At 48.0% G+C, this 24,709-nt stretch overlaps 1 protein-coding gene across 2 annotated transcripts in view; it reads right to left on the reverse strand.

Annotated features, from left to right (window-relative positions):
• Positions 1-1,018: 1,018 nt before the first annotated feature.
• The window catches only part of SGSM1 (small G protein signaling modulator 1), a gene marked incomplete at its 5' end in the record, with an annotated part of 98,107 nt that continues 74,416 nt past the window's right edge, over positions 1,019-24,709 (reverse strand). For both annotated transcript variants that reach the window (XM_079949309.1, XM_079949310.1), the window contains 13 exons: positions 1,019-5,389; positions 6,250-6,417; positions 6,844-6,940; positions 8,187-8,296; positions 9,502-9,584; positions 10,533-10,657; positions 14,672-15,274; positions 17,089-17,160; positions 17,604-17,786; positions 20,603-20,731; positions 20,884-21,029; positions 22,236-22,300; positions 23,297-23,435. In XM_079949309.1, coding sequence (XP_079805435.1) covers positions 5,301-5,389; positions 6,250-6,417; positions 6,844-6,940; positions 8,187-8,296; positions 9,502-9,584; positions 10,533-10,657; positions 14,672-15,274; positions 17,089-17,160; positions 17,604-17,786; positions 20,603-20,731; positions 20,884-21,029; positions 22,236-22,300; positions 23,297-23,435 — 2,009 coding nt within the window. In that variant the 3' untranslated portion in view covers positions 1,019-5,300. The remainder of the gene's footprint in view (positions 5,390-6,249; positions 6,418-6,843; positions 6,941-8,186; positions 8,297-9,501; positions 9,585-10,532; positions 10,658-14,671; positions 15,275-17,088; positions 17,161-17,603; positions 17,787-20,602; positions 20,732-20,883; positions 21,030-22,235; positions 22,301-23,296; positions 23,436-24,709) is intronic.

Here is a 24,709-nt window from a genome sequence, read left to right on the forward strand (position 1 = left end):
TTCCAAATATGCCACTTGAATATTCCACAGTCAGCCTGTTGCAAAACTTGCTTCTTCCAGCACTGTACACTAGTCAGAGGAGAACACAAGAACACTTGGTGTTCAATGGCAAGGGTATTTACTACACACAACAGAACAGGTATCAAAGTCAGCTTGGCTCCAACGTAGGAAAAAGCAGAAACGGTGTTGCAATGGAAGGAGTGTGTGCTTTTTCAAACACCAAAATAGCAGCAATTGAAACCCTTAAAAAAACAAAATTTCCAGCTGCTAGTTGAAAAGGAGGGGCATATAGGAACTATGCAAACACCATTGATAGCCTTATTCTCCATGAATTTGTCCAATCCTCCTTTAAAACCCTCTACTTATCTATATAAGGGATGCGGGTGGTGCTGTGGTGGGTACAGGAGCAGGGACCGAGCAACGGGAGCTCACCCTGTCACGGGTATTCGAACTGCCGACCCTTCTGCTCCTGCCAACCTAGCAGTTCGAAAGCACGTCAAAGTGCAAGTAGATAAATAGGTACCGCTCCAACAGGAAGGTAAACGGCGTTTCCGTGCGCTGCTCTGGTTTGCCAGAAGCGGCTTAGTCATGCTGGCCACATGACCCGGAAACTGTACGCCGGCTCCCTCGGCCAATAAAGCAAGATGAGCGCTGCAACCCCAGAGTCGGCCACGACTGGACCTAATGGTCAGGGGTCCCTTTACCTTTACCTTAAGGTGCTACTAGACAATTTTTTTATATATTCTAACAGGTTCACATTCTCAACCACGATTGTAATAAGAAACAAACAGTTCTAGTGGAATGACTGCCTGATACTGTGTTTGGCCACCGTTGAAATAATAGAAATCTCTTCATCTTAAGAATGACCAGAAAACTAGAGTCAAGTGTTTAAATGTGGGCTGTCAAATTAATTCCGCTGCAGCTGAAAGAGAATAATGTGTGTGTGGGGGGGGGTGTTATACAAAAGTTGTGGACTCCCATCTCACATCATGTATTGTGGACTCCCATCTCACATCAGGGATGACCAGCAGATGTCAGGGGTGACGGCAGTTGGAGGTCCAGCAGCTTCTGGGGTGTGTGTCCCCCCATAGCCCCCCCTGCTGTGTTAGCTTAACATTCTTTTAGAGGATTGCAAAGAGTAACAGCTGGTTTTATTCTCCCCTGCCCAAGGCTTCACCTGATGTCGTAATGTGTATAGATAACATGGGCCGTCTTTTTCAAGGATGTAAAAGTCCTCCAGCCAGAGATTCCAAAGGCTGCCCATGATAGCATTTCTACTCAAAGGGCAGGTTCATGCAAAAGTTAAGAGCACATCCAGCCTCTTCCCCACCAAATCAATCCGGATCCACGCCAGTTTCTCATTGACAGACATGGCATTCTGTGCATGAATTTTTTGACATGCACGCTAGCCCCAAGTGTTGTAATTTCAAAATTAGACTTATTTTCTTTTTTTTTAGGTAATGTGAAAAAGGGAATCAATGCTTGTGGCATGCACACTCACCTCTGGTCAACAAAATCTGGAAGGTTTTCATAGGGATTCAGAAACCTGCCAAGTCTCTTTTGCAAGGTGATGGGATGAGAGAGACATATCACTTTACACCCCATAGGAAATGAAGCCACTTTTTCTTGCAAACTATTATCTGTCTTTATCCTCTGACGTGCAACAGAACAGCAACAAACCTCCACTACTACTCCCAAAACACTCAAAGAATTTTGGCATCTGAGAAGCAGCAAAACGCTTTTCTTAAAAGCAATGATTTCTTAGTGCCCTGCCTAACTCACATATACATTTTCTATACTGTACATATAATATTTGTATCTATATAATATATAGATATAGACACACACACACACACAATTTCCTGATCAACATTTAAAAGATATGTTTGGCCACATTGAGAAAATAATGTATTTGTTTGCATAATGCTTCATGCACACAGAGTTCAGGACGCACAGAGAGAATCAATAAAGACCTGTAAATAAATAACATTTTCTTTGCATTTAAAAGTGCTCCCCTTAAAACACATGCGCGTGCGCACGCGCACACACACACACACACACAAAGCAAGACTGCTATCAAATGGCTAAAATATGCTCTCTCTGATAGCATAGGCAGAAAGTGCTCGGCTTGATTACTCAGCTAGCTTTTAAAACAAAACCATTTTTTTAAAGGGATTTCAGAAAAACTAAAAGGTCACCCCAAGGGGTGAGTGCAATGAGTTCATGGTGATGTAGCATTGCTCTGAAAACAAGAGTGTGATATGGGAGTGGAAAACCCTTGTGCTAACAATTGCAAAGTTATATACTAGAAACTACTTCTCAAAATTTAGATACAGCTTCTCATAGTGTCAAAAACAAAGACAACATCAAAAATCCCCTGCAGATGCAGCCTACGCACTGCATCTCACCCTTCCTCCAATAAAGGGGAGAAGATGGACCATGTTGTCCTCACGGTCACTCTGTGAAGTAGGCTGGATGGGCAGGAAGTGACCAACCAACAGTTTCAAGGGTGAGCGAAAATTCAAAGCAAGTCAAGGTCCCATGCTCTTTCCACTGCATCATACCATTTCTCGCTGCCATCTCCAGGGCAGCTGGCTCCTCACAACTTGCTTGGCAACGACACTGCCCTGTAGAAAAGGGCTAGTCAGCCTGCTTAATTCTCTCGTTTGGAGTTTTCCAAAGTGGAAAGGTTTATCTTTCAGAAACAGGTCACTAGATCAAGTTTGTGCTTTTAAGAAAGGAGGGTGGAAACACTAGCATCCACAGTCAAAAAGCCCAGCACAAGCAACATGTACATACACCCACCCACCCCATGGACTGCATGGATCCTTCAGTCCCAAACTTTATCCTTAAAATACCACATTACCCTGCCATCTCCCAGAAAAAGCTCTGGGGGTAGAAGTAGTAAGGCAGATCAGCTCCAGAACAGGAGGAAGTAACTTGTTTTGTAACTGTTCCCCTTCCTTATGGGGACAAAAGGGCAAAAGCCCACTTGGCACCACTGCCCAGGGGCACGATTCTCTTGTGCTTTAGTATCTGGCTGAGCCTGGGATGTGCCTATGTCTGCTTTGGAGAGCGGTGCCTGATTCTTTAACACTTGCCAGAAAAATGGAGTGCCCTACCACTTTGTGGAAGTCCAACCAGCCACCAAAGGCCATGGGAAGTCCAAGCTGAACTTGTTTGGGGCAAGGAATCCATTTCACACTACTGGTCCACTTGGCATGGCCTCCTTGCACAGCCAGTGATGGAAGCCTGGGACTTACAGCTTGGGCGCCAAATGGGAAGGGCAAAATTAATGGGCTTGGGCGAGGTCAGCAGCTCCCTCTCCAAACTCAAATCCCCAGGGCTTTGCATAGGGAAGCCAGGACAGTTAAACCAGTTTGAGTGTACTGTTGAGACAGAGCTCCCTGTTTTGAAGTGCAGCTGCCAAGGACTGAACCCCCACTCCCAATTTAAGGATGGAGGTCATTAAGGGTTACTCACTTTGGAAGCGGTGCTCTTTGACCACTCTCTCCTGAAAGAAGAATAGGAAGGGCTTAGCATGGAAGTACGACTAGCCAGCACAGAGACCCAGCAGGGTGGGTGGGATGGATTTTGCAGCACTGTTTAAGAGACTAGTCCTCTGGAGTGAGAGGGAGAAGCAACTATGGCTGAGCATTTACTGGCTACGAGGAAGGCCTTTTCATGACAACAACCAAACAAAATATAGGCACTCACTTAGCCATGATGGCAACCTTTTCAGGAGATTTTTTAAAATCAGGAAACCCATTTAATTTCACTCTGTTTCTTTCTCCTTCTCTTTTAAAAAGAACACCTGAATTTTTAACACAGACCAATTCAAATATTTGTCCTCAATGTTACTTCACACTAGAGTGCTAAGAAGACTGGTTAATCTGGTGCTGACCAGAGACAACACAGAGGCAGAACTTCAGAGGAGTCACAGGATCAGCTCCATGGACTGCCGTTTCCATCAGCCTTTCCCAACATGGGGCTCACCAAGTGGTGTTGGACTACAACTCCCATCATCCTTGACCACTGGCCAGGCAGACGGGGGATATTGGAAGTTGGAGCTCAACACCATCTGGAGGGCACTAGGTTGGGGAAGGATGGCTTACCTCCTCAGTAAGTGTTTATAGACTTTCTCCAAGAAGTATCCTGTATCCTGTACTACCACATCATTCAGAAGGACAATGTGAAGGAGAGGTGCAAAGTGTGTGTGTGTGTGTGTGTGTTAATAGGCCGAGCCCAACCTCCAAGGTTCAGTGTTGAAGAGAGGAAACTCCTGAGGCTGGACCAGAGCAACCATCGGGTGCTTTCTGCTTTGAAACACAAGGAGCCATCTAGGGCAGAAAGAGAGAAGCGAGAGAAAAATTTCAACGAGATGCCATCAAGGCCCTGGACATACATGATGGCTTTGCAACCTCATGATAGAAAAGCAGGATACTTAAGTCCTCAGTCCAGCAAAAAATGTGCTGGGTTGGAGAACATGTTTTTTTTGTCAGGCCCTGGTCAAGGGCAAAGAATGGCAAGCATCCCCACAGAGCTGGATGGAACAGGCCAGCCTGGCCTCAGTCTGCTATACGGTTTCCTAATGAAATATGGTGACAGCGATCTGGGGCACTGCAGAAAATTTCAGGAAAATCAGGAAGAGAACAGACAAACCTCAGTGGTAGAGATGGCCTCAACTGGCACCCTTCAGAAGCTTCCCCATAAAAGGATGACCTCGGCAAAGCCTCACCTTTTGATTAAAGGGCCAAGAGTTAGATCCCGACCTGCACATTTTGGAGGTGATAGGGGAAGGAAAAATGCTGGCTGTTTAAAATATTCTCTCTGAAGGAAGATCTGAAGGGAGGGAAATCAACGACAGATCCCAGCCACCCCTTTTCAAGGCTGTCACCTTGACCTTTCCAAACAGGAACAGAAGGTAATAAAACCAGACATCCCAATAAACAGCCACACCCTTTCCACCCACCTAACGACTGACCTCTGTCCACAAGGCAAGGTTTGTGCCAGTCAAGCTCCATCCTACCTGAATGAGAAAGGAGGCAGAGCTTGTGAGTTCTTTGGTTAATTGTCATCATGGAAACAGAAGAGCCAGCAGGCAGTGGCTGAAAACACCCAGCCCATGCAAACCGTGGAATGACTGGCTGGGAGACTGCCTCTCCAGGGACTGGCTCAAGTTCATGGGGAGAGGCATGCTCCCTCTCTAGCACTCTGCCTTATGCGCTAGTCCAGCCTCCAAATGTACACAAGGGTTGCTTCAGTCTCCCTTCCTCCTCCAGGGCAGATGTTCTCTCAAATCACTTGTTCTCAATGAGTGTCTGGACTTTGTAGACAAGGTCCCGCGCCAGCTTCAGGACCTGTTGAGTGTTGTGCCGCTCTGCCATTTCTGGAATGGAAGGAAGGAAGGGTCAAGCAAAACGGAGGAAGAAGAGAGGGTAGGTTCAAAGAAAACAAGGTGAGGTCTCTGCCCTTGCCTCTATCCCCACATTCAGGCATCCTGCAGAGACACCTTCGGAAAGGGACCACAACTATGTGGGAGAGGCCATGCTCAGTCCCATCCCCAGCATCTCTAGTTAAAAAAAAGGATCTGTATGTCATGTGCAAGATACAGAGAACATTCACAACACACACGCATATCAGTTGGGCAGGAAAGCAAGAAGATGGTGCAAAAAAAGAGCTCAGCAAGAAGTCAAATACAGTGGTACCTCGGGTTACATACGCTTCAGGTTACAGACTCCGCAAACCCAGAAATAGTGCTTCAGGTTAAGAACTTTGCTTCAGGATGAGAACAGAAATTGGGCTCTGGCAGCGCGGCAGCAGCGGGAGGCCCCATTAGCTAAAGTGGTGCTTCAGTTTAAGAACAGTTTCAGGTTAAGTACGGACCTCTGGAACGAATTAAGTACTTAACCCGAGGTACCACTGTAGCTCAGTCTGCATGTAAGTGAAAGATTGCTCAGACTAAGGCCAAAGTCTACAGCTTGATGGAAGTCCCTCCAGGCACCAACAGATCCCTAAAGAGTACCTTTTGGGCTGCTTTGGTGGTGGTACTGCAGTGCAGCAGAGAACAAGCCAACATTTCTCTCTGCCTGCACAGAGGTCAGAAGGCAGCTCAACCTCAAAGTCCCTGGCTCAGGACTCCTGGAGGCTGGCTTGGTGCCTATTCCTGAGGGGCACAGATTTTGCAGTGCAGTCATTTGGGACAGAAAAGTGTCCTCAACTTCAGCCCCAGCCCATTACAATCTGTACCATTGAAGAACTTGATGATATCCGTGAAGTCCATGTTGTTCTCCAGGATGATGTCCCGATAAACCTCCACCAAGGCAAGAGCAATGAAGAGGACATAATGAGACGAGGAGATCTGTGCTGCTGCCCAGATCGTTTCCCAGACAGAGAAGACATCATTGTAAACTAGCTCTGTTAGAAAACAGGAACAAAAAAAGAACAGTCATTGAAGCCATCTGAAGCGACCAAAGCTAGGGTTGTCATATGCCCTCTTTTTCCAGGACACGTCCTCTTTTTCATGGGTATGTAAAATGAGAGTCATCATAATGATCCATAGTTAAAAGTAGAAGTCAGCAAATGTGTCCTCTTTTTTGCTCTTTAAAATATGGCAACCCTAAAATGCAGAAGTGACGCCCATCCCAGAATTCTCTGCAGCAAACAGTGTTGTGCAGCAAACATCAAAGAGGACACCAGGAAAAAAATTGGGGGGTGGGACAAAGAAGGGCAATTATATTTTACCTTCTCCCAACTCCTGTCCTCAGGATGCTATCAGGGCAACTCATGCTGCTCCAGCTAGTGTTAAAAGATGCAGATGCAGACCCCATACCCCCAACGCACCTCGCTTAAAATCCAGGAGAAACCAGCGGTAGCAGAAGTAAAAATGTGTGTAATCGCCATTTTGATGCATCAGCTCAAACAGCTCAGAGTCTAAAATCTACCAGAAAAGCAAAAGCTTCAGGATCTTGTATCTGTAAGAAAACCACATTTGTCCCTCCCCCGCCACAAAACCCCCACATCCTACATGCAGCAAGGTGCTCTATACTCCCTTGACCTCTTTTCAAAGAGCTTCACAGGACATGGAAGTATCAAGCAGAGAACCTAAGCAACACTGCCACCCTTTCTTTTCCTTGCACAGGTATTTTGCCTAACAGCAGGCAGAATGTGTCTCTGAGAGGAGCTTTCAGCAACCGAATTTCTACTGATTAAAGGCACTGGGTTCTTTCCAGAGGTGTGTATGTGGAGGGCATGGCACCCCTCCGTAAGGCCCCAAGGCAAAAACCAAGGAGCTTATCACCCCAAAAGGTAACCAAGGGGTGATTCCAGTCCAAATTGAGGTTTGCATAATTAAAGTAGACTAAGAAGAGCTTCATAGTGAAAAATGAAAATATTTCCTTGGATTTGAAAGTGTTCAATATGCCATGGAATGTGCAAAGTTGGGAATATTTTCTAAAGCCAGAAAAACTAAAAATAGGATACAGCAAAGATCCAAATTTATGGATATGGGAGGAAATGTTGCAGTTAAAATGCACATGCACTGGACATGTGGCAAGAGATGGCTCAGGAAAATGGAATAAAGCAAACACAGAGGCCATACAATTTCAGAAGACCACCTGTGCGGTGGATGGACAATCTAAAACTAACAGTAGGGTTCATGTGGATGCAGGAAGCAAACAACAGAAAGCAATGGAGAGACTGTGAAGAAGTGTCTATCCAAAGACGGACGTGAGACACTGTAGAAGTCAGAAAATGAGCTGTCAGCGTGGCCCAACAATTTCATGTTATGGAATTTTCTGGTTTAGAAAGCTGTGTGGAAATGCACTGGAAAGTGTGGGGTAAATGAATGACTAACGGGAAGGTGAAACTACTGAGTTGGGTTTTCCGGCGTTATGGAGTATGCTGACAACACACAACTCTATTTCTCCATTACATCTGCAGGTGAGGCAGTGGAAGTGCTGGACCAGTGTCTTGCCTCAGTCATGGACTGGATGAGAGTCAACAAACTGAAGCTCAATCCAGATAAGATGGAGGCTCTGTTAGTGGGGGATTCCCTAGGCCAGATGGGTGGGAGGTTGCCTCCTAATTTGGGAACCACTGATCTAACCTCTGCATAAGCCTCTGACAAGCAGATCATGGTGAACACTCCATGGAAAGGGTGAACTGGAAGAGTTCCTGTTGTTTACCTGGATGAGGGATCTCATGTTGGCAAAGTGGGTGTCCATGGCGCCTCCATGGGGGAAGTTCTGGTTCATCCGCTTCATAAGCTCTGTGAAACAACTGAAGGCAATGGCCTCTGAACAAGGGCGGGGCGGGGGGTGAGAGAGAGAGAACGGGGGAATCAGTGCCCTGTAGACCTGGATCTCACCTGCTTTTGCCCAGAAGGAAGAGGACCCAGGCCACCCAAGGACACAACCAGGAGCTCTCTGTGTGTTGGCTGCCAAAGGCATGCATGTCCAGGTGACAGTTTTACACATCCTGGCTTGGGGAAAATCACAAAAGTGCTACTTCTTCTCCTGTGCAGGATACTCCTCCTCCAACTGCAGACCCACATTCCAGCCATGGCCTGGAAGCCACACCAATTAGGCTGTTCACATTGGTCTGACAGTCATGTGGATCTTTGGGGATCAGCACACATCAGAGCTTTCTGCATCCTGATGTTCCAGCTACCTCCCATGGAGGTAGACTCTGAATTTGTTTTTTTAAACACCAGACATGTCCCTGCTTCAAGCTGTGAAACATGAGTGGGCAAGCCTGTCTCATCTGGATTTGGAGAGGTGCAAGAGGGTGAGGCCCAAATTCTACAATCTCCCACCCACAATGGAAACACATCTGAGTGGGATGAGAGAGTGGGGGAGTCTTTTCACAGCGGCTGTACCTACAGAGGACCTTGCCTTGGGAAGTGCACTTGGCCCCCTCCTGCACATGAAGAGTTGGATCAGACCAACAGGCCCATCCAGTCCACCATTCTGTTCTCACTATGAACAAGCAGATGCCTATGAGAAGCCCACATCAGTTGCTCAGAGCCATTTCATTCAAGCAGGCTCTCATTGGACATGGCTGATCATGTTTTTACATTTGCTGATCCTGTTTCCTTAGTTGGTGGACTTATTCCATTGGGTCTTTTTATGAAATTGTAGTTTCATAGAATCAGAAGTGACCCCAAGGAATGCAGGAATCATAGCTAAAGAGTCCCTGACAGAGGCCATCTAATCTGTGTTTAAAAACCTCCAACAAAGGAGAGCCCATCACCTCCCCAGGTAGTCCATTCTGTCTGTAAACTATCAGGTAGTCCATTCTGTCTGTAAACTAACTTACCTGGCAGGGGAGATACCATGATCACAAATTACTTACTATCATGAATGGTGCTTTTGCACCATAGAGTCAGGGCAAAAATGTTATAAATGAACCAATAAATGAATAGTCCAGCGAGGGGATCCATCAGAGCCAGAATTCCCCAGACTGTTAAGGCTGGCATAGTGGCAAATAGAGAGAACTCACCATCATCCAGAATCACAAGCAAAGGAGCCAGCAAGTCACACATCCCCTGGACATAGCCAATGTCAATGTGGTGCCAGACGTAGCTGCAGAGAGACAGGAGGCTGGGTGAGGTGACAGAGGTCCTGCAAAGCAGCTGCCAAGGCCCTGATTTCAAGGGGTCAGCAGCAGACCCAGCAGAAAAAAGGAGCAGAATCTGTGAGAAAACATCCCAAACCTGTGTCCCTCCCATAAACCATGCATGTCTGCAGTCCTATATTTCAGCTGCCAGTTCATTTTGCTTTCGGATAGGAGGATTGCAACATCTGACCATACAATCATAGAGCTGGAAGAGACCCAGGGTCATCTAGTCCAAGCACTTGCAATGCAGGGATCACTGCTAATTAACCCATAGGTAATGAACCCACAGCTGATTAAACCAATTAATCAATAAATAATTTTAAACAAACAAAAGCAATTTGATCAACGAAAATGGTGTCATTGATTAAACCACCCAGATTCTTCTTTTTTTTTTTTTTAAGATGGCATGTGCTGTCTTAGAAGAGGCACCAGCAAGACAGGGAATGCAGAATGCCTCTTCTAAGATTGGGGGGGGGGGCTGCTGCTGCAATGCAGAAATGCATCATCTTAAAGCCCCAAATAGCCTTTGGGGGTGGTTGGTTCCCCTCTAAAAATGCTAGCTTAATAAATCAATCAGTGGCAAATCCTCTGTTTAATAAGCTGAGGCTTCATTGGGTCTGTGGGATAACCAGCTTCCTATAACCAGTACTGAGCTGGGTGTGCCAATGGCCTGACGTGGTATAAGGGAGATCTTTTATTCTGAATTATGAGGACTGGAATCTCACTTTATTTTTACGGGAAGGGCCAGGGTTCCAGCCTTTGCTCAGCCTGCAAAGGGCCCTCTGTGGTCAGTACATGGGCTGCTCCTTGCGCCAAGCATCCTCTGGTCCCACGGTTCCTGGCCCAAAGAGTGACAGAGTCGCCTGCAAGGAATGACACAGCCAGTTCCCGCCCCCATCCCACTGGGCAGCTACCTGCACATGATGTTGCGCAGCTTCTCCAGGTTGGCTGGTGAGAAATACCAGTAGTTCCGGTCGCACCTCTGGACATCCTTCTCAATGCGGTGCAGGTTCACAGTGTACATGTCAAGCAGCTCTGGCTGCGGAAGCAGAAAGGGCAAGGAAACACATCCCAGTTAACTTTCAGCACAACTTCTGCTAAGGTACATGCAAGGGCCTGTCCATGCCACAAACTTAACAGCTGGTTTTAAAAGTCATAGAATTGCAGAGTTAGAAGGGACCCAGAGGGCCATCTGGTGCAACGCCCTGCAGTGCAGGGATCACAGCAAAATGACAGGCGGATCCTGCTGCCCGAGGCAGTTGCTTCACCTTGCCTCACAGGTGGGCCAGTCCTGCCTCAAATGGGGCAATAAAGGAATGAAATGTAGAAAAGTACATGTGGTGATAGTTTTGTTATTTACAAAACTATTCACACAAACTCAAAACTGAGCTGTTGATAACACAGATATCCTGGCATTGGTAAATCAATTTTAACACCCCATTGATGTCAATGGGACTAAAATATGATTACTTCCTCTCAATCTATCCCATAATCTCTGGCCTTAAAATTGGGGGGTATTGACTTTGTTACTATGATATTTTTTAATCATAGAATCATAGAATCATAGAGTTGGAAGAGACCACAAGGGCCATTGAGTCCAACCCCCTGCCAAGCAGGAAACACCATTAGAGCACTCCTGACATATGGTTGTCAAGCCTCTGCTTAAAGACCTCCAAAGAAGGAGACTCCACCACACTCCTTGGCAGCAAATTCCACTGTCGAACAGCTCTTACTGTCAGGAAGTTCTTCCTAATGTTTAGGTGGAATCTTTTTTCTTGTAGTTTGGAACCATTGCTCCGTGTCAGCTTCTCTGGAGCAGCAGAAAACAACCTTTCTCCCTCCTCTATGTGACATCCTTTTATATATTTGAACATGGCTATCATATCACCCCTTAACCTCCTCTTCTCCAGGCTAAACATGCCCAGCTCCCTTAGCTGTTCCTCATAAGGCATCGTTTCCAGGCCTTTGACCATTTTGGTTGCCCTCCAAAATAATAATATTTTTTTATTTATACCCCGCCCTCCCCAGCCAGAGATGGGTTCAGGACAGCTAACACCAGTAAAAACACAATAAAAACGTTGGGGAAGGAAAAAACCAACCAATTTAAAATACAGGTTAAAATACAATTTAAAATGCAGCCTCATTTTAATAGTAGCCCATAGATCAAAACCATAAGGGGAGGGAAACATAAGGGTCAGACTAAGTCCAAACCAAAGGCCAGGCAGAACAGCTCTGTCTTGCAGGCCCTGCGGAAAGATGTCAAGTCCCGCAGGGCCCTAGTCTCTTGTGACAGAGCGTTCCACCAAGTCGGGGCCAGTACTGAAAAGACCCTGGCCCTAGTTGAGACCAATCTAACCAACTTGCAAACTCCAAAGTGTTGTCATTTGTGGACCTTAAGGTCCTCCACGGGGCATACCAGGAGAGGCGGTCCCATAGGTATGTGGGTCCTAGGCCACATAGGGCTTTAAAGGTCAAAACCAGCACTTTAAACCTGACCCTATACTCCACCGGGAGCCAGTGCAGTTGGTAAAGCACTGGATGAATGTGATCCCACGGCAAGGACCCTGTAAGGAGCCTCGCTGCGGCATTCTGCACCCGCTGGAGTTTCTGGGTCAGCTTCAAGGGCAGCCCCGCATAGAGCGAGTTACAATAATCAACCCTGGAGGTGATCATCGCATGGATCACTGTGGCCAGATCAGGGCAAGAAAGGTAAGGGATCAACTGCTTAATACGGCGAAGATGGAAAAATGCCACCTTTGCTGTGGCTGCAACCTGCGCCTCCATGGAAAGGGAGACACTGAACGTTACACCCAAGCTCTTGACAGAAGGCGCTGGCACTAATTGAGCCCCCGCAAAAGATGGGAGTTGGCGCCCCAACCCCATGTCATCCTGACCCAGACAGAGGACCTCTGTCTTGGAAGGATTTAACTTCAACCGGCTCCCACACAGCCATCCAGCCACAGCTTCCAAGCATATGGTCAGTGTGTCTGGGGCCAAGTCAGGGCGGCCGTCCATCAACAGATAAAGCTGGGTGTCATATTGATGACAACCCAGCCCAAAGCACCAGACAATCTGGGCAAGGGGGCACATAAAGATATTGAAAAGTATCGGGGAAAGGATTGCACCATGTGGCACGCCACACACCAAGGAGTGCCACGGTAGCTCCCTCGTTAGTGCTATCCTCTGTCCCCAACCTGCGATAAAGGAGCGCAGCCACTATCGGACTGTGCCCTGAATCTCCACGTCGGCAAGGCAGTGGTACGAAAGTTCGTGATTGACCATGTCGAAGGCTGCTGACAGATCTAAAAGAATCAGCAGTCCCGACCCGCCTTGATCCAGCTGTCTACGGAGATCATCTGTTAGGGCGACCAAAGGCGTCTTGGTCCCGTAACCAGGGCGAAAGCCGGACTAGAATGGATCCAAAGCTGATGTTTCATCCAGAAACCTACCAAGCTGTTTGGCAATCGCTCTCTCAATCACCTTACCCAGGAACGGAAGATTCAAAACCGGGCGGTAATTGGATAGATCTAAAGGATCTAATGATGTTTTCTTTAAGATTGGGTGCACCACTGCCTCCTTCAGTTCCCCTGGGAATGTCCCGGTGCCAAGGGACAGATTGATGATATCCCCTGGGGGGGCCGCACCTCATCTGGACATGCTTTAATCAGCCAGGACGGGCACGGGTCAAGAGGACAGGTGGTGGGCTTTCCAGCTCGGAGGAGTCTGTCCACATCGGCTGGGGATATCCCGTCAAAGTGGTCCAATACTGGACCCGAGGACAGTCGAGGGGCCTCCAGTTCCGTTATTGTATCCAAATTGGCAGGGAGGTCACGGCGGAGCGACAGGACCTTCTCCACAAAAAAGCTCGCAAATGCCTCACAGCTGTGTGTCAAATTGTTATTTAAATTTGGCTGCCCCTCGAGGGACATTAAAGACCTAATTATACTAAATAATTGCGCCGGGCGTGAGCTAGCGGATGCAATGGAGGCCGAGAAGTAAGACTTCTTAGCGGCCTTCACTGCCATCTCGTAGGTTTTCATGAAAACCCTATAAGATGTTCTTGAGGCTCGATTGCGGGCACCCTGCCATACTCGCTCTAGCCATCTGAGGTACCACTTCATTTTCTGGAGCTCCTCGGTAAAATAGGGGCCCTGGTTTCGGCGGGGTCGCGGAGGGCACTTAGGTGTGATCTCATTGGTGGCCGCCAAGAGCCGGTTATTCCAGTTCTTGACAAGCTCATCTAGTGAGCCACCAGGGGAAGCAGGGTCCTGCAAGGCTTGACGAAATCCATCAGGATCCATCAGCCTTCACAGGTGAGCCCAAATCGGCTCGCCACCCGGGAGGGAGGAGGGAGTCAAACCTGGCTTTCAGACCATGGCACTTCCACAAGGGAGGACATGATCACATCTATACCCACAGCAAAAATCAAATCCAGCGTGTGGCCTGCTTGGTGTGTGGAACCCAAAACAAACTGGGGTTTTTTAATATTGTAAACCATCCTGTGATCCTCAGAAGAAGGGCAGTATAGAAATTTTAACACCAACAACAACTGTGGGCCATCATTTAAAAAACTAAACTGTCTTGAGAACACTGCCAGAAAGGCAAGGCTGTAGTATATTAGTAGTAGCTAGCAAGTAAATTAGCTGTACAGTGGTACCTTGGGTTACATACGCTTCAGGTTACATATGCTTCAGGTTACAGACTCCGCTAACCCAGAAATATTACCTTGGGTTAAGAACTTTGCTTCAGGATGAGAACAGAAATCGTGCTCCGGCGGTGTGGTGGCAGTGGGAGGCCCCATTAGCTAAAGTGGTGCTTCAGGTTAGTTTCAGGTTAAGAACAGACCTCCGGAACAAATTAAGTACATAACCAGAGGTACCACTGTAGTAGTTAGTAACAGTTAGCAAGTGAATAGATAAATGCGCTAGTGCAATCAAAGCAAAAATTTCACCCTGCCTAAAATGTTTGCTCCTTTTGGGTTTTAAAGCAAAACAAAATACCGTTCCCAAAGATCAGGAGGAACCAGGGACCAGGGACCCTGACACACACTCACAGAGTAGGTGACCCCCGACGAGGAGACAGGCGAGACTTCGCTAAAGGTCAAGTCAGTGACAGCCAGGGAGTGTGATTCCAGCTGTGGGTACAGGCTCTCCATCTCTGGTTCTTCTGAGAGGTCATCTTCACTCCCCATGGAGTTCTGCTGCCCCACACTGTGGTCTGGCCAGCTGCCTGTCACATCCACTATAGACAGAGATGCCCCCTCTTTATCAGGGTGCTCCTTGCCCATGAGAATAAACTCCTCTAAGCTGCTGGTGGTGGGGAGCTCCTCCAGGCTGTCCTGGCCCTGCAAACCTTCCCCTGTTTGTGTGCCACCCACAAGGGCACTGTCCACACTGAGAGGTCCCTGGCCAACAGCCATGCTCGCCTGGGCAGAGTGGCACACCGCGGCTTTTGCGGTCTCCACCATACTGTCCTTGGTGCTGAAGATCTGCTCTGAGCATGGGGAGGTGACCAAAAAGTTCTGGGAAGAGGGATAGCAAGGGTCGGGGGAGGAGGCGCCGTCAGGGATCATCCCGTTGGAGAGTTTGGGCCGTTTGCCATCTTCAGGTTTGGCATCTGCCTCGGGCTGTTCTACCTCATCGACCGACTCAAACACCTGGGCAAAGAAGGAGAGGCCAAAAGAGAACAGGAATGGATCAGATTGTCTGACTACTGCAATGGCCTCTGCATGGAGCTGCCTTTCAAGATATTGGTGGAATCTACACACGTATAAAAAATACTGTGAAAAAGCTTTGTTAAAAGTTTTGAAAAATACATTGAATTTTGCATAGCTCACTGTCGCCTTCTAGAGTCACATTTGTATATTGCACTTTACAACACATTTAAAACGTTTTATTTGCAGCTGTATAGCTGAGTCCACCGAGGAGCCTCAGCCAGTGCAAAATGCTCTGTTGCTTTTTCTGGCCAAGTGATCACAGCATATAATTCAGATTCCAGATTGGTTGCCAGCCCAATTCAAAGTGCTGGCTGCCATCTTGAAAGCCACAAACTGCTTGGAGCCAGGTTATTCCAAGGATTGCCAGCACCCACACAAAGCTGCCTGGCTCTTAAGATTGGCTGTAGAGGTTCCCATCAGAAAGGTGCAGCAGTCTAGTGAGGCAGGTCCTTTGCAGTGGTGGGTCCCCCACCTTGGAACTGCACTTGGCCCCTTTGACGGTTTCTGAACTGGCTCTGAAGATCTCTCTTTTCAAACCTGCTTTTATCCAATTCATTCAAGGCTGGTCTAAGCTTTTAAGTGCAATTTTAAAATGCTGCAACTATTTTTCTACCCTCTTTTATCATTTCACTGCTGATTTTTTGTTATGTAAATTTTGATTGATACTGTGAAATTTGTGTGTGAATTGAGTGGGCTGCCTAGCCCTGAAAGGCACCACACAAATACCAAAATGAGTTTATAAAGATAGGTAGATATTTTACAGTGAGTCATAAAACAGAGATTAATTTATTACAGTATAGCAAAAAAATAAAATAAAAAATGCTTATGTAACAGTAGTAAATAGTTAAATGTTTAGTAAGAGACTGCATTCTGCAAAGATCTGAAGCTGTGTTCCCAAGTGGGTGGTAGCACCCCGAGAGGTGGGATTACCTAGGGGGAAGCAGGGGGCACTGGAGGTATAAATGACTATCAGACTTTGAAAAGCTGGTATTACTGGATCAAGTTAATCAGTTTTCTTGAATTAATTAAACTAAATAGTTTAAACTGGATTCTGAATAAAGGTGCAATTAGTTGCTGTGTTGTTATCTTTCTTACTGTAGTGGGCCAGGCCAAAAGCAGTTCTGAACAATGCTCTCTCTAGAGATGGAGCCCAGGGGGCAGTGGCCCCCAAAAGTTTGGGGACCGCTGATCTACAGCAAACTTTATCTACCTGCCAGATCTGACCACTGGCTCACCCAGCTTCGCCAGGGCCTCTCCTGAATCTCTGCCTTGGGGGTCTTTCCCAGCCTGCTCCTGAGACCCTTTGGCTGGGGAGACCACTGAGGATTGAACTGCACTCCAGGTAGCTTACAGGTAAAATAGGAACAACTAAAAACATGAAGGGGGGAACAGTGATTAAAAAACAAGGTAGAATTAAAACGATCCATCTATCTAGACAATCTATTAAAAACATACAATCACATTTTTATCCTATCCTTTCCTCCAAGGAGCTCAATTTGGTGCACGTGCTTCTCCCCCATCCTCCTTTAATCCCCACAACAACCCTGTGAGGTAGGCTAGGCTGTGAGAAGGCAGTGACTGGCAGCCAAGGCCACCCAGTGAGCTGCATGGCTGAGTGGAGATTTGAACTTTGGTTCCCCAGGTCCTCAGCCAACACTCTAACCATTACACAGTGCTGTCTCTCAGGCTTGCACAGCAGCTCAGAATTTGGAGTCCCGTCCCCCCCCGAGGATCCAACAGGCTGGACATCTCACCTGGGTACTGCCACTGGAGTCGCTCTGAAGCCGTGTCAAGTTCTGTGGGCCGGAACTGCCGCTCTGGGAAGACTGTGGGAAGAGAGGAGGCGCATGGGAGAACCAGGCCAGGGGGACAAGTCAAGGTGTCTGCCGTGGGGGCAGAATGCGCTGATGTCAGGAATCAGGGGAGGAGGCCAGCCTGGGGGGGCAAGAACCAACAGTGCCCCCTCTTTTTAAATTGCTCGCCCCCTTCCACTCACAAGGTGCTTTAACAATCAGTTGGGGGGGGGACTAGGGAGACTCTCCTCTCATAACCCTGAAGAAACTACAGCTCCCAGGATTCTATGGAGGGGGGCCATGGCTGTTCCAAGTGGTATCCTAGCGCCTTTAATGCGAACATGCTCCAGGGAGTGCTGCAGGAAAGGGCGCAGTGGAGGGGAGAAATTGAGAGATTTAAATTATTTTTACGCATTCTGAAGCCATCTGGGAACTGACTCAATTCCAATGGACCTTGATTCCCCCCCCCCACTCACATCGTTGCTGATGGTCGAATCTCGGTGCATCACGTGTTCCATGTGGGAGTCCAGGCTGGCCCCTGAGGAGCACTTGGCCAGGGCGGCCGCGTGAGACTCCTTCTCCCGTTGTCGGACAATCGCCTCGCAGCCCAGCCACTCTGCCATGGTTTGCTCATAGCAGGCGCGAGTCTGGCTGTCGACCTGAAGCCAAGAGAGAAGCTAGGAGAGGCCCTTGCATCCCCCACAGCACCCTGGAGCAGAACTGAACCCAGTTTCATTTATTCGTTTGCTGGATTTATGTCTCACCTTTTCCTCCAAGTAGCTCAAAAGTGGCATAATGGCCAGAGTGTCAGACTAGAACCTGGGAGACCATGATTCGAATCCCCACTCAGCCATGAAGCTCCCTGGGTGACCTTGGGCCAGTCACTGCCTCTCAGCCTAACTTACCCCACAGGGTTGTTGTGGGGATTAAATGAGGAGGGGGAGAACCATGTACCTTGAGCTTCTTGGAAGAAAAAGATGGTATATAGATGTAATAAACAAAACAACAAACATGGTTTCCCTCCCTCTTCATTTAATCCCCAAAGCTACCCTGTGAGGGAGGTTAGGTTGCAAGAAGGCAGCCACTCCGTGAGCTTCATGGCCAAGTGGGGATTTGAATCCTGGTCTCCCAAGGTCCTTGTCTGACACTCTAACCACTAAAGCACTAAAGCACACTGCCCCTCACACAAGAGAGGATAAGTGGTGCAGATAGTTTGAAAAGGATAGCAGGGGAAAAGAACACTTGGCAGCAGGGGAATTTGAACCCGTGCCTCCGGAGAGATTGGAGCCTAAATCCAGAACCTAAAACCACTCGCAGCACTGCCTTAAGCAGTGTGATACCTTAGACTGCACAGCACAGAACAATGCCAGGCCTGACCACTTTCTACAGAGTTTGAACCTGATCCACTGATCTATGGCTCTTCCTCAATCCCCCCCATCCCGCAAAATCATTTGCCATCAATTGATTTGAATATTATCAAGAAAATTTCAGTGAGCTTCTCATGAGTGGGGTGCAGGATTTTGTCCTGCCTGCCTTATTTTTAAGGTGGCCAAGGAGTAGTTCTGGAAGTCCTTTCTCTCAATCTAAAATCATCCACCCAGTGGTCTGGGCTCTGCTGACTTCCTGCGTGCCCAAGTTTCAATGAAAGCCCATGGGGAAGAGATCAGGAGGGAACACAACAGACTGCTGGATCAGGCAAAAGGGACCACCTAGTCCAGCCTCACAGGGGCCACTCAGATGCCCCAGTGAGAAGCCCACAAGCAGGGCTCAAGCAGAAGAGCAGCCTTCTCCCCCCCCCCCCCTGTGGTTTCTGGCAACTGGGATTCAGAAGCTTTGCTGCCTCTGACTGTGGAGGCAGAGCAGAGTCGCCCATAGCTCTCTCTTCCATGAATCCTCTTTTAAAGACCTCTCTGCCTCCTGGGGAAACAAGTTCCATAGTTTAACCATGCACTGCATTTTCAGATCAGGAAGTGAGGGCAGGCAGAAAGGCTGAGGAGCACCAGAGAAATGCTTTGCGGAAAGAAAAATGCACCCACCACACCCTCAGCCACTTTGCAATGGTAAGGAACGTGCCAAGCCCAGCTCTAAAGTGCCCCGAGTATGAGGCAGAAAAATGGAGCCCTCTTCCACTGGGCAAAGTCAATTTTTGAGGCAGGACTTATGCAAAGAGAGCAAATGGAAGTTTTAATCAGCCCCACATAATACTAAAATAGCAGCAAAGAGGTACGTATATCTATAAAACACATTCTTATTAAGTGATCCACTAGTTAGTATAAACTTTTGGTTTTCTGGAGAATTTTTGAATGGAATGAAGCTCCACCATTCTCCTGCAAAGGTGTCTTTGTGCTCCCTTCCTCTTGTCAGGAAGAGGTCAGCAAAGGTGTCTTTTTCCTCTTCATGTGTGGGTCAATTTTTCCATAAGGTAATAGCAACAACAACAACAACAACAACAACAATAATATTTATATCCCGCCCATCTGGCTGGGTTTCCCCAGCCACTCTGGACAGCTTCCAAAGGGAGATTAAAAATACATTAAAACATCAGTCATTTAAAAACTTCCCTAAACAGGGCTGCCTTCAGATGTCTTCTAAACATCAGATAGTTGTTAATTTCCTTGACAGCTGATGGGAGGGCGTTCCACAGGGCGGGTGCCACCACCGAGAAGGCCCTCTGCCTGGTTCTCTGTAACTTGGCTTCTCGCAGTTAGGGAACCACCAGAAGGTCTTCGGAGCTGGACCTCAGTGTCCGGACTGAATGATGGGGTGGAGACGCTCCTTCAGGTATACTGGGCCGAGGCCGTTTAGGCAATGATTCACCCTCTTTTGTACCATGCGTTCAATTCTGTACCTTTTAAGCCCTTCCAGAATGTGACTGTAACCACATGTGCTCTGCCACTAAGAGAAATCCAATTAGTGGTTTATCCACTAATCGTTCGTCTTGTTTAGCATTTAAATACAGATTCAGTAACACAAGCACTGCAGACTTCATGGCATACTGATGAGTAATTTTAATTTGTCCATTCGGCTTCACAGTCCAAGTTTCTGGCCCCATATTTATCGAGAATTGCTGACAGACCTCAGGAAGCCCAAATAATATACTTATTAAACGACAAAGACACAAGTAGATCCCTTGCAGTCGCTAGATACCTGATTAATGTCTTATTTCAAAAGAGGAGAAATGGATCACTGTATGACTCTGACAGCTTAGCTAAACTTAAGAACCATCAATAAGTACCAGAACTAAGACGCATATCTCCCAAAATCTGAGGGATCTGAATTGCGGTTTACATAGAGGGAGCTTATTGTGTATAGTGTTTACTTAATTGAAGTAAAATTGGTTTTATATGGGTGTTTTAACTTGGTTTTTATACTGTTTAAATTGTATTGTTTATGGATAAATTTTGATGTATTGTTTTCGATATGGGCCAATGGCCGTAATAAATCAAACTAAAACTAAAAATTTTACTTATCTCACCTGCTTTCTCTCAGCTTCTGACATCCCAAACCGGTAATGTCCCAGCAGGAAAGGCCAGACTGCTTTCCGGATCTCGTGTTGGACCCCTCCGAAGTAGACTAGCCGCAAAAGCTCCTTCTCCTCATAGCTCTGTGGGGAAAGTTCACTGAAAACTGAGGCCAAGTAAAGAGAAAATGACTCCTCCCCCCCCCCCGCCAGCCCTCAACCATCCGCCTTCAAAAGCAGGGCCAGAGCTGACGGTGCCCCAGGGCTGGCCAGGGCGAATTGGGGGTCCCCCTTACCGTACTGTCTTGCAGGAACATCTCCCAGACCTCAGCGGTCAGCCCCTGGCTGGCGCTGCAGGGCACGCTGGGTGACACAATGTCGTGGTTCACCAGCGCCGAGAGGTGGGTTCTCACCGTGGAGAGGTGCCGGCAGTAGGCCAGCCCTAAGCCATGGAAAGCAGAGAGAGAAAGAGGCTGCACAGAGGGCAATCCCAGAGAGACCAGCCCTCAACAGCGGGAAGGGCAGGTAGGGGGGGCAGCTAAAGCACCACTGCTGATTGCTCCCCCAGGGAGGGGCAATACTGGCACAAGAAGGACCCCCACCACCCGCCTGACTTGGAGGAGGGACTGTAGGACCGTGTCAGGACCCAAGGAGCCCCTTCGGTCCCCTTCCAACTCTACAGTTCTGTGATTCCATGCCCACTGACCCATGCTGTCACTTAGAGGAACTGGTTGTATCAACCACCCTGCCCAAGCTGGGTGCCCTCCAGGCGCTCTAAACTGCAAATCCCAGTCAACCCAGCTGTGCCGGCTCAGTTGGTAGAGCATGAGCCTCTTAATCTCAAGGCCGCAGTTCAAGCCCCATGTTGAGCAAAACATTCCTGCACTGCAAGGGGTTGAACTAGATGAGCCCGGCGGTCCCTTTCACCTCGACTATTCTACGATTCAATGCGCTGTAGTCCAAATGACCATGCTCACTGGGGTGATGGAGTTGTAGTTCCAAAGATCTGCTATAGACTGATGACCATCAACAACTGGCAGCCATTCCACAGGCTACCTGCACCAATTCTATCCCAGCTGTTCCTTATTAAGAACTTTGTCACTTTTACGAACCGGTGCCAGACTTTGATTTTTCCTTCTCCCTTCCCATCTCTTTTCTTTAATGCCATGTCTGATAGATCATAATCCTGAGGGCCAAGATCATCTTGATCTTTATTGAGCTGCAAGTCATTTTGGCTTAAGAGCCAGGGGAAGTCTGGGATAAACAAAATATTCTTGAAGTTTTGGTGTCACAGTAGTAGAACCAAGGTAGTTCTGCCCTTCAGTTCACAATACTGGGGCAAACTCCACATCACACTTAATTGCAAGGCCATAGTGCTATAGGGGATATAAAAGTACTTCTTTGTCATCACCTTTTAAAATGAAAAGCAGCAGAAGACAGAAAAGGCTGCTTAACCCTTTCTCCCCCATCGTTATTTCTACACCCAAAATCGTAATTCCATCTCCTGCCCCCAAATGCTTTTACATCAGGAGATGCAGCAGACGGGGGGTGGGGAGCAAATTTCAACGAAATGGTGGGGGAAGGGTTAAGCAGGCTGTTCCCCTGGCTCCCAAGTGGTGACTAAAAACGGGATGAAGTGAAAACTCACAGCCATAAAACGCTCGAGATAGTATCTGGTACTTCATGTTATCACACAGCAGCTTCAGAGGAGCCCTGGGAAGAGAGAGGGAAGGGGGAGTATAGCTACAGTCCTGTAAGGAACCAGAGGATGGATTGTTGCAAATGGATACACCACAAGCAATAATCCCATTTTTCAAGATGTACTTTTCAAAAACACATTAGCTGCCATTCAAAGCATAGCATTTCCCTCCTTAGTGACTCACAAGATTAAAAGCAATTTAAAAGCATCCCACACAGGGGTTCCTGAACTTTTCCAGACTCCCGCCCCCTTGGTTCCATAAACTCATGTCCAGAGCCCCCAGTCTATAAAAGGCATTATACAAAATAGCATAATAATAACACAAGATAATAACACAATAAAACTCAAAATGCTAAATAATAATGAAGAATGTATGTGCTACTGCACCTGGCTGTGAGCTGAGCCACACCGTACAGTGAGAGCCTCCCCCCAAAGAATCATGGGAGCTGTAGTTTGTTAAGGGTGCTGGGAATTAAGAACACAAAGAGATCCTGCTGCATGAGGCCAATGACCCCTCTAGCCCAACAGCCTGGTCTCACTGTGGCCACCCAGATGCTGAGAAACACTGAAGCAGGATTTGAGCTCAATAGCTCCCTCGCCTCCTGAGGTTTCCAGCAACTGCTCTACCGAAGCAGGATGGCCTCCAGCCGTGGAGACAGAGTACAGCCCTTGTGGCTAGTAGCCCTTGAGATAGAAGGGTTGTAGCTCACAGGCAGAGCATCTGCCTTGCACAAAGAAGCTCCAAGAGCCAATCCCCAACTGCCTCTCTAGTCAGGGCTACAGAGCCCAGAGAGCCTCTGCCAGTTGGTGTGGACAGTACTGCCCTAGATGGGTCTGACTCCCTATGTTCAGCTCCCAGGATTCTCTGGGGAGAGTCATGTGCTTTAATTGTCCTTCCAGACCTCACCCCGCCAGCCCTCAAGTCAGCCCTTTTGCCTCTGTGAGGCCACCTGGGCTCCCTGGCAGAGAGCAGCCCCATCTCACCCCCAAGCCAGCCTCTGTCGCCTTGCCTTTCATGGTTGCAGCCATTGGAGGGGCCACTCTCCGTGGATCCGCTCTGAGAGCAGGAGGAGCAGGAGGACTTGCGGGTGCCTGGCTGCCACATAGAAGGGAGAGTGCTCGTCTGGGTGTCGACCAGATCCTGCGGGGCTAGAAATGCAGAAAGAGAATAGCACAACATCAGGATAAGGTTTGAAGCAGCTTACCCCGGGAGCAGAGAGAGAGGGAAAGCTAGATGGGAAAAATCAGACACACAATATTTGGAGGGCTACATCGATTAAACCAATTGCATGATCTTCACCCAATCACAGGAAGGCTTTCAATTAAAAAGAGAGAAAAGGTCAACTGCACCAGCATCCACAAACTGGGCTCATTGGCACAACCAAAGGTGGCACCTAAGGAGGCTTTTCTCAAGATAACCACCCCAGTCTCCAAGGAAAATGCATGAATTTGCAGGGAGCACAAGGGAAGCTGCCTTGTACCGAGCCCATCTAGCTAGTACTGTCAGCACTGAATGGCAGCAATCTCAGGCAGTGATATTTTCCCAGCCCTCCCCAGAGGTGCTGGAGATTGAACCAGGGACCGCTTGCATGCAGCACAGGTGCTCAGCCATCAAGCTGTGCACCTCCTATTCCTTGCTGACTAACTTGGGGTCATTTGCAAGGGACTGTGTGCCTCAAGGGAACTGGGAACCCTGCAGTCAGAGGAGAGAGAAACCTTGCCTCTGGTGTTTGCAGGGTCCCTTTTCCTGTGATGAAAGGGAAAAGAATCAAGAGCTCTATTGCTGAGAAGAATGGTTCCATCCAAGATGTTTGGAGTGGACGGGAGTCCTCTGGAAAGCCCCCACCCCCACCAGTGAGACAGGGTCATCCGGATGAGTTGAGGCAGGAAAACAGGATCCTCTCACCCAGCCTTTAACTTTCTTGGGCCCTCCATACATAGTAGGACAGCAGAGATGCCTGGGCTTTTGCTTGTCTCTAGGCAGCCAAGTCTCAGTTATTTTTAGCCACAGCTTTTACCTCCTCTGGATGTGTAGGTAAAGCAGGAGCTGGGCTGAGTACAGAGGATGCTGTTCAGAGTTCAAAAACTAGAGTTCAAGGGCTAGAAGCCATTGATAGCCTTATTCTCCATGAATTTGTCCAATCCTCTTTTAAAACCCTCTACTTATCTATATAAGGGATGCGGGTGGCACTGTGCGTTAAACCACAGAGCCTAGGGCTTGCTGATCAGAAGATTGGCGGTTTGAATCCCCATGACGGGGTGAGCTCCCGTTGCTCGGTCCCTGCTCCTGCCAACATACTAGTTCAAAAGCACATCAAAGTGCTAGTAGGTACCGCTCTGGCGGGAAGGTAAACAGCGTTTCCGTGCGCTGCTCTGGTTTGCCAGAAGCGGCTTAGTCATGCTGGCCACATGACCCGGAAGCT

The sequence above is a fragment of the Podarcis cretensis genome, assembly GCF_951804945.1.
Source record: "Podarcis cretensis genome assembly, chromosome: 13".
NCBI classification, from domain to species: Eukaryota; Metazoa; Chordata; class Lepidosauria; order Squamata; family Lacertidae; genus Podarcis; species Podarcis cretensis.